Consider the following 10,000-nt stretch of genomic DNA (forward strand, 5'->3'; position numbering starts at 1 on the left):
CAAGCCTTTGGCCTACAGCCACAGATTACTTGTTAAATTCACAGTCAGCAGGAGGTGCAGACTTCCGGTCTTACACCTTGAATGAATTAAAATTCAATTATAATATTGGCCTGTCAAACTATTAAACTAATTAATTGCATATATTTAATAATTGCATTTGTCTTATTTGCTAATATTTAAAAAGCCGTGCAGTTCACATGAACCTGATCCTGATGATGGAAATCTTCTATAGAGTTAACAAAATTTCGATTTTCATCGCCAACTTCCGGTGAGAGCCACAGTGGCTTCATGTTCCAACCAATGAGTGTACATACTGAAGCTGTGCATTTTGGAGATATGTGATGTTTTATTCCGACAGTTATGATATCATATACACTGACCAGCCACTTCAGTGTCCACTTACCATATAAATATACTTTGTAGTTCCATGATTACAATCTCTTCCTGTAATCTCCTTTTACGTTGTTTTTCAGGTCGTTGTTGATCAGGACCCCCATGGACCCCCACAGAGCAGGTATTGTTTGGATGTGGTGATCATTCTCAGCACTGCTGTGACACTGATGTGGTAGTGTGTCGGTGTGCGTTGTGCTGATGTGAGTGGATCAGACACAGGTTTTAGACACCTCTGTGTCACTGCTGGACTGAGAACCAGCAGTCCAGCAGCCAAAAATCCACCAACCGGATATATCGAGCGAACAGCGTCCTCAGGACAGCGTCCTGTAACTGTTGATGAAGGACTGGAGGATGACCAACACAAACTGTGTGGCAAGTTAGTGCACCAGTGAGGTATGAGTGTCTAACAGAGTGGACAGTGAGTGGACACGGTGTTTAAAAACTCCAGCAGCACTGCTGTGTCTGATCCACTCAGACCAGCGCAACACTTGCTATCACACCGCACCATATCAGTGTCACTGCAGTGCTGAGAATGATCCACCACCCAAATAGTACCTGCTCTGTGAGGGTCCTGACCAGTGAAGAACAGGGTAACAGAGTATCAGAGAAGCAGATGGAACTACAGAGTGCAGCTATACAGTAGGTGGAGCTGATAAAATGGACAATGAGCGTAGAAACAAGGAGGTGTACTTAATGAAATGGCCAGTCTGTATATATCATATAAAAAAGTCAGCGGTTCCATCTCCTCTTGTTCATAAAGCTCATGGATTCCTGTTACAGCAGCGACACTTGAGAGGAACCAGAGCTTTCTGTGCTGAAAGTATCACTTTAAAAGCTCTATTTGAGAGAGCTACAATCATGGATTCATAGCATCACGCAGTGTGGTGCAGCTGGTTTGAAGGGTCAAACTAGGAGAATGCTTTTAAAATGAAGAGTTTATTCTGTTAATATAACCATGAGCATTTGAACTAATACAATATGCTTTAATAACATGAAGTAGAACACCAGTTAAGCAGTTCTTTATCTGTGGTTTCTGTTTAGGCATGTGATTTCTCAGCTGAATGCAGCACTAAGGGGTTACATGCCCACCATCCCAGGGACTGCCTGTACCACCTCAGAGACTGGAATGTGGCCAGATTGCGCAAACTGCTGCAGGTGGGTAGCTCTGCTTTCACTCAGCCTCTCTGTTTAGATCTCCTCCTGTCTGTTTCACAGGTTTAATAACCTCAGTTTTCAATTTCAGCACCATGGAGTTGCACACCCACTCATATTCAGGCAGAGGGATGGCTCTGTGGAGAGCGGTCGGAGAGGTATTTAAAAGATTCAAAGTATTTTGTGTGTAAAACCACAGTCAGAGGTTTTTGAACAGTTTTATACAAAAAGTTTCTCAGTCACTGAAAAAGAACAGAATTTCTGTTAAAACACACAGATTAAAAATGTTCAGTCAATACCAGATTTGTGTTTGTAAGTAGAGATTTTATTTTATACAACAGTTAGTTCCGGCCTTGCAAGCTGACTGGTTGAGAGGCGTTCTCACTGTGCTGTTATTTCACCATAACATCACAAACGCTGTATCACTCTGTTAAGACGCCGTTGCTAAGCAACAACTCCGACAGCTGTAGGAGACGCTCAAGTCATTTGAACATTTTTACTTCTTACTTTGCCACAAACAGAAAACGGACACTGTTAAGATCACATTTGACCGACAGCCGATTTGGTCAAAACTCTGAAGATGAGACGACACTAAATTCCCAAACTGTCGTCACCACTGAGCAGCTTTTCAGTCGGCAGCTGTGACAGAAGAACTGCTAAACAACCTGGAATCAGCCAGAAATGAACCTGTTACGTTCTGTTTTTTGTAGGTCTGTTTGTTTTGTTTCTGGTCTGTTTCAGGTCAGGTGTTGTGGTAGTGATTGGCTGCTCTGATGAGTTGGTTGCTTCTTGCTCCGCCCAGTCGTGCAGTTTCTATTGGCTGGATCTGATGGCGGGAAAATTCAAAAGGGCCCTTTGTCTTGCAGTCGGCCAGCTGCACAGATTCTTTTTCCTGTTGAGCCGACATGTGCTGCTCCAGTGGATGCCCACCAGCACAGACCAAATTTCTTATGTTGTTTGATGTTTAGTAGCAGGAATCTTAGGGGTGACCTGCCCTTTTTTTTGTTGGGACTTTTGCCTCTGTTTTTTGGAAAAGAGTAGGCAGGGTAGTTTCTTTGTAATTTATTTTCTTTTGGTTTGGTTTTCAGGGCAAGTTAAACATCTCTTTTCTTTTAGGTGATTTGTTTGTTGTTTGGCCTGGGGTCATTCTGAAGCTTTTAAAATCCTGTTATTTTTGGTCATTTGTTCCAGAAATTGGTGAATCTTGAGAACTGTTAAGAATAATAAAACAATCTGCTCTACTTAGTTTTTTGTATTGTTTGTTTGGTCTGAGGCTGAGTGGGCACTCACTCAAACCTTTTGTGTGTCCTGCCCCTAGAGGACGTAACAAAATGGGGGCTCGTCTGTCCGTTTTCGCTTTTCTCCTTTGTGGTTTGGGTCCCTTGCTGGTAAGTGTGTTTTGATTCTTTCTGGTTGGCAGTTTTTTCTTGTGGTGTGGGGGTGTGTAGTGTTTGTATGGAATGATGGAGTTTAGTATTGAGGCATTTCGGCAAAATTCTTCTTTACAAGCTTTGGCTAGTTATCGTAGGACTGATTTATTGCTGATTGCAGATTTTTACGAGATTTCTGTGTCCAAATCAGCTACTAAGCAGGTAATGATGGAGGTGCTGCAGGAGGGGTTAATTGCTGCTGGTATTATACCTACTGAAGTTGTTAGTTTAGAGACAGGGTTGGAGACAGCTGCTCTTAATCCAGGTAAGCTTTCAGCTCCTGTTTCACATCCCCTTGTAGGTTTAAGTAAAGAAGATCTTAGGTTAGCTATTCATTTGAAAGAGCTTGATCTGCAAGTTAAACGCCAGGAACATGAAACCCAGCTCCTACGTGTTAGGCAGTATGAGTTAGAAAGTGGGGTTAGGCGTGGCGCTGGGGTTGCGTCTCCTGCTCCCGATGCTGTTATGTCTCCACATGTGCCAGCTCCTGTAGTTTCGCTGGATGCTTCTGCTACCTCACCTGTGTTGCCTTCAGCGGAGAATCCTAGGGATTTTGATATTAGTAGGCAGATTCGTTTAGTACCCATATTCAGGGAAACTGAAGTGGATTCATATCTTGGTGCTTTTGAGCGCATAGCTAGAGCTTTGAATTGGCCAAGGGAGGTTTGGCCACTGTTGCTGCAGTGCAGACTGATTGGGAAGGCTCAGGAAGTCTGTTCTGCATTGTCTCTTGAGGATAGTCTTAATTATGAGGTGTTGAAAAGTGCTGTGGCATATGAGTTGGTGCCTGAGGCCTATCGTCAGAGATTTTGTTCGCATTTAAAAACTGCCAATCAGACATTTATAGAGTTTGCTCGTGAAAAAGCAAACCTTTTTGATAAGTGGATTCAGTCCAGCAAGGTGACAAATTTTGAGCAGCTTCGGGAACTTATTTTGTTGGAGGATTTTAAAAATTCGTTGCCGTATAAAATTGTGGTTCATTTGAATGAACAAAAAGTCTCATCTGTAGCACAGGCTGCGGTCTGTAGTGATGAATTTGTTTTGACCCACAAGGGAAGCTTTGTTTCATCTCCTGGTGGTGATGAGTTTAGTCCAGAGAGAAGCGTACACAGACTTAGAACGGCTAATGTGTCTCCTCGGTCCGAAAACCGGAAATGTTTTTATTGTCATGAGTCTGGTCATCTTATTGCAGTTTGTCCTGTGTTGAAGAAAAAAGCTCGTCTTTCTAAAGAGCACACTGCAAAAGTGGCTGGTTTTGTTCAGGTTACTTGTGATTCTGTTGCAGACAGACAGGACATTAATTCTTTGTATGAACCTTTCATTTTAAAGGGTTCAGTATCGTTGACTGGTCAGGAGGGAGACCAAGTCCCAGTAACAATTCTGCGGGACACAGGAGCTTCTCAGTCATTTGTTCGTGAGGGTGTTTTGCCACTGTCTGGTGACACCTTTAGTGGTGCAGATGTGTTGGTTCAAGGTATTGAATTGGGTATAGTGAGAGCTCCGCTACATAATTTGTACATTCAGTCCAGGTTGGTAATGGGATACGGTAAAATTGCTGTTTGATCTCAGCTACCTGTAAAAGGGGTAGACTTCATATTGGGGAATGATTTGGCTGGTGGAAAAGTGTTACCTTTTCCTGAGGTCATTAATGATCCTGTGTCTGAACCACAGATTCAAACAAAGGAGTCCATGGATTTAGCTTCAGAATTTCCATCAGTTTTTCCTGCTTGTGTTGTAACCCGAGCGCAGTCACGTAAGCTTGCGGATGTGATCGATCTTTCTGATAGCTTTCTTACCCATACTGACCCCGCTGGTGATAACCAGCAGAAGTCGGATGTAAAAACTGACTCTTGTGCTCTTTCGGCAGGTCTTCATGGGTCTGGTAAAGAACCTCAGATCCGGTCTACTGTTCGTATTGCTAAGGTGGGGCCTCCGCTGTCTGCAGCTTGTGCTGCCGATTCTGACCTGACGCTGTCAGTTGACAGAGCACAGATTGTCACCGAACAGCAAAGAGATTCCTCTCTGGCTCGCTGCAGGGCTACTGTGGTAAATAAGGAAGGTTTGCCCAAGAAACCAGTTGCCTATTTTTGGGATGGGGAGTTATTGATGCGTAAATGGACGCCAGCGATGCTGAGTGAAGTCGAATGGGGATCAGTTTACCAGCTAGTTGTTCCCCAGAAGTTTCGCAGGCAGATTTTGGGTCTTGCTCATGATCACGCTTTTGCTGGCCATCTTGGTGTGACCAAGACTTACAATCGTATCTTGCGTCATTTTTTTCTGGCCTGGCTTAAAGTCTGATGTAGCAAGAAACTGTCGATCCTGTCATAAATGTCAACTGATAGGAAAGCCAAATCAGGTTATTCCTCCAGCTCCTCTCCGACCCATTCCTGTAATGGGTGAGCCTTTCGAACATGTGATTTTGGATTGTGTAGGCCCGTTGCCTAAAACGAAATCTGGTTATAGGTATTTACTAACAATAATGTGTGTAGCAACACGTTTTCCAGAGGCAGTGCCTTTGCGCTCTTTGACTGCTAAGGTTGTTGTTAAAGCCCTTAAGTTTTTTTCTACATTTGGACTTCCACGAATAGTGCAATCTGACCAAGGTTCAAACTTTGTCTCGACTGTTTGAACAAGTGTTGTCCCAACTTAAGATAAAACATCAGATTTCTACTGCATATCATCCTGAAAGTCAAGGCATGTTAGAGAGATTTCATCAAACATTGAAGTCAATGCTCCGTGCCTATTGCTTGGAGTCAGATAAAGACTGGGATGAGGGCCTTCCACTGTTGTTGTTTGCTGTTCGTGAGACACCTCAAGAGTCTCTAGGTTTTAGTGCTACGGACTTGGTGTTTGCACATACAGTTCGAGGCCCACTTAAGTTGTTGCAAGAGCAGTGGACTTCCAAAGGTGATAACGCCACTTCACATGGTAACTTACTGGATTATGTCAGTTCATTCCGTGAGCGCTTGCATCACGTGTGCGAGTTGGCTCGTGCCTCCTTGACTTCTGTTCAGACAAAAATGAAAACGCTTTTTGATAACAAAGCCGTTTCCCGTTCATTCCAACAAGGTGATAAAGTGCTTTCTTTGTTGCCTGTTTCTGGCTCTGCTTTAGAAGCTTGTTTTTCTGGCCCTTATGAAGTTTGTGGTAAACTCAGTGAGTCTGACTGTCATCAGCACCCCTGACAGAAAACGTAAGACTAGAGTGTGCCATATTAATATGCTCAAGCCTTATGTTAGTAGGGTGGAGGACATCCCAGAGTCAAAACCCACTGTCACTCCTCTTGCTACACTCTGTGTCGTCTACAGATGGTTCAGACGTTGATGAGGATGGTCTAGGCATGCGTAGCATTCCTGTGGCTGGTGCTTGTTTGCAAAATTCAGAGATTTTGGCAGATCTGGATTCACTTTTGTCTCATTTATCAGAAGATTTTCGTAGAGATATTATTGAGTTGATTCAGTTTTATCCTGCTTTATTTTCTGATATACCCTCATGCACTGATGTTTTGTCACATGATATAGATGTGGGACAAAGTGTTCCAATAAAGCATCCATATCGTGTACATCCTGTTAAACGACGCCAAATGAGCAGAGAGGTTGATTACCTCCTTGATAATGGTTTGGCTGTTCCAAGTTGCAGTGCATGGAGTTCTCCTTGCCTTCTTGTGCCAAAGCCAGATGGCACTGTTCGATTTTGCACTGATTACCGGAAGGTCAATGCCGTCACAAAACCGGGCTCATTTCCTCTACCTCGAATGGAGGATTGTGTTGACAAGGTGGGGTCTGCTTTATATGTGTCTAAGTTAGATCTGCTTAAAGGCTACTGGCAGGTGCCTTTGACCCCTCATGCAGCTGAAGTTTCTGCCTTTGTTACACCGGACAGTTTTCTGCAGTATACTGTCATGGCATTTGGACTTCGAAATGCCCCAGCCACATTCCAACGACTCATGAGTCAGGTGTTGATGGGAGTTTCTGACTGAAGTTTATTTAGATGATATCGTGGTTCATTCATCTAGCTGGTTTGAGCATTTAAAGACTCTTCATACCATATTTAATAGACTGCATCAAGCGTCTTTGACTCTAAACCTTGCAAAGTGTGAGTTTGGTAAGGCTACAGTTACTTACCTAGGGAAGCAGGTTGGCCAAGGGCAAGTTTGTCCTGTTGCTGCAAAAGTGCAGGCTACTCTGGATTTTCCTGTGCCACACACCAAGCGGGAACTCAGGAGGTTCCTTGGGGTAGTGGGGTACTATCGTGGCTTCTGCAGAAATTTTTCGGATGTCGTTTTACCCTTGACAAACTTACTTCGTTCCTCCTGTGAATTTGTATGGTCCACGTCCTGTCAAACCTCATTTGAATCGGTGAAAATGTTGCTCTGTAATGCTCCTGTGCTTTCTGCTCCAGACTTCTCACATCCTTTCAAGTTGGAAGTGGATGCCAGTGCAACAGGTGCTGGAGCGGTATTGACCATCCTGTGTGCTATTATTCAAAGAAGTTTGTAAAACATCAGCTTAATTATAGCACAATTGAGAAGGAAGCCCTGGCCTTACTGCTGGCATTACAGCATTTTGAGGTGTATGTGGGGTCTAGTCCATTGCCCCTTGTGGTGTACACTGACCATAACCCGTTGGTTTTTCTTTCTCGGATGAGAAATTCAAATCAGCGCATTATGAGATGGGTGTCAATTATTCAAGAGTATAACCTTGAAATTTGCTATAAAAATGGTTCCGACAATGTTCTGGCAGATGCTCTTTCTCGAGCTTAATGTGTTATGTTTGAATCACATGGTATGTTGATTTTTGGTGGTGGGGGTGTTACGTTCTGTGTTTTGTAGGTCTGTTTGTTTTGTTTCTGGTCTGTTTCAGGTCAGGTGTTGTGGTAGTGATTGGCTGCTCTGCTGAGTTGGTTGCTTGTTGCTCCGCCCAGTTGTGCAGTTTCTATTGGCTGGATCTGATGGCGGAAAAATTCAAAAGGGCCCTTTGTCTTGCAGTCGGCGAGCTGCACAAGTTCTTTTTCCTGTTGAGCCGACATGTGCTGCTCCAGTGGATGCCCACCAGCACAGACCAAATTTCTTATGTTGTTTGATGTTTAGTAGCAGGATTCTTAGGGGTGACCTGCCCTTTTTTTTTTTTTTTGGGACTTTTGTCTCTGTTTTTTTGGAAAAGAGTAGGCAGGGTAGTTTCTTTGTAATTTATTTTCTTTTGGTTTGGTTTTCAGGGCAAGTTAAACATCTCTTTTCTTTTAGGTGATTTGTTTGTTGTTTGGCCTGGGGTCATCCTGAAGCTTTTAATCCTGCTATTTTTGGTCATTTGTTCCAGAAATTGGTGAATCTTGAGAACTGTTAAGAATAATAAAACAATCTGCTCTACTTAGTTTTTTGTATTGTTTGTTTGGTCTGAGGCTGAGTGGGCACTCACTCAAACCTTTTGTGCATCCTACCCCTAGAGGACGTAACAGAACCCAACGCCATTTGCCAGATGTGTCTGATCTTCAGAGTCTGACCGGATCAGACTGAGCCATAAAACTGACCCAATAAAAACTAAAAAGCTGCTGTCTGTGATGATCTATGGTGACCAAATCGCAGCCGTGATGTTATTTCGTGTTAACACACTCCCTCTCATGTTCTGTTGTCTTTTAATGATTTGAATTTGATTAGAAGTTAATAAAGAAAGCCAATAAAGCGTCAACAGTTAAAGCAGTTGGAGACTGTTGATTGTTTTTGACTGTTTAATTGGGTCTACATAGTAATTTCAGTTACATTTGGTTTCTGTGATGTTCCACCTTGATATTTGTTATTATATACAAGTGCTTGCTTATGTGTTGCTAGGCTGGTGCTATGTTCTACCAGGTGGTTGCTTAGGTGTTGCTAGGCCATTGCTGTGGTATCCCAGGAGGTTGTTAAGGCTGTTGCTGTGGTATCCAAAGTGGCCTATAGGTATTCTTATGTGTTTGTCTCTGATGGTTGGTACTTGGTGTCTAGGTGGTTGCTATAGTGTCTATGCTGCTATGGCATCAGTTGGATGGAACAGATGTATTTACAAATTTTATAAAAAAGTGACAGACTTAACTGTGTCTATATAGTAATTCCAAGTAGTTACCTTTTGGTTTCTATGGAATTCGAGCTTGATTGATGGTTGTTAGGTGGTTGCTAAGGTGTTGCTTGGCTGTTGTTAGGATATTCCAGGTGGTTGCTTATGTGATGCTAGGCCGTTGCTGTAGTATCCCAGGTGGTTGCTAAGTAATTTGTGTTGTATCTCTGGTGGTTGCTAGGTGGTTTATATAGTGTTCCTATGCTGCTATAGCATCAGTTGGGTAGAACAGATGTATTTACAAATTTGCAAAAAACACAAACAGTTGTCGGGTTATAATTAGCTGAATATAGCAAAATGCAGTGACACTTCATTGTTGATTTTCTGGTTGAAAGTGCACTGAGTCCCGATTGTGTCTGTTGTAGGTGTGTGTGCTGTGCTGGAACTCAAAGAGACGGGCAGCATGAGAGAAGAGGCCTGTGGACGTTTGGCGTTCAAAGAATATAACGGTTACTGCACGTATGTCACACTTTCACTTTCTACGCCGCTGCTGCCCCCCATCTTTTCAGGAAACTTGCGTTCAGCTCTGTAAAGAAATCTGAAGGACTTATCCTCTCACAGTGGAAGGATGGGCAGAAACATTTGTGGAGTTTTTTAGATCTGAAGCAAAAGTGGAGCTTGATTTTTCTCCTCACTCTCAAAGATGAATTCTTTAAGTGCTGTTTATCTGATGGGCCAGTTTTGTTGGTCTACCAACTCTTGCATTTTTCATTTGTTTCTCTTTTACATTTACATTTATGGCATTTGGCTGATGCTCTTATCCAGAGCGACTTACAATTTGATCATTTTACACAAGTAGGCGAAGGCAGTGTTAGGAATCTTGCCCAAGGACTCTTATTGGTATAGTGTAGGGAGCTTACCCAGGTGGGGGATTGAACCCTAGTCTACAGCGTAGAAGGCAGATGTGTTAACCACTACACTACACCAACCTTTTAAGAA

General features: G+C 43.0%; 1 protein-coding gene across 1 annotated transcript in view; it reads left to right on the forward strand.

Moving 5' to 3' along the window:
- Positions 1-10,000, forward strand: part of si:dkey-181m9.8 — a 32,746-nt gene that overhangs the window by 20,862 nt on the left and 1,884 nt on the right. Inside the window, exons 17-19 of the mRNA XM_017711386.2 lie at positions 1,435-1,548; positions 1,637-1,703; positions 9,427-9,520. Of these exons, the coding sequence (XP_017566875.2) occupies positions 1,435-1,548; positions 1,637-1,703; positions 9,427-9,520 (275 nt within the window). The remainder of the gene's footprint in view (positions 1-1,434; positions 1,549-1,636; positions 1,704-9,426; positions 9,521-10,000) is intronic.

Source organism: Pygocentrus nattereri, chromosome 19 (assembly GCF_015220715.1).
Source record: "Pygocentrus nattereri isolate fPygNat1 chromosome 19, fPygNat1.pri, whole genome shotgun sequence".
Lineage (NCBI taxonomy): Eukaryota > Metazoa > Chordata > Actinopteri > Characiformes > Serrasalmidae > Pygocentrus > Pygocentrus nattereri.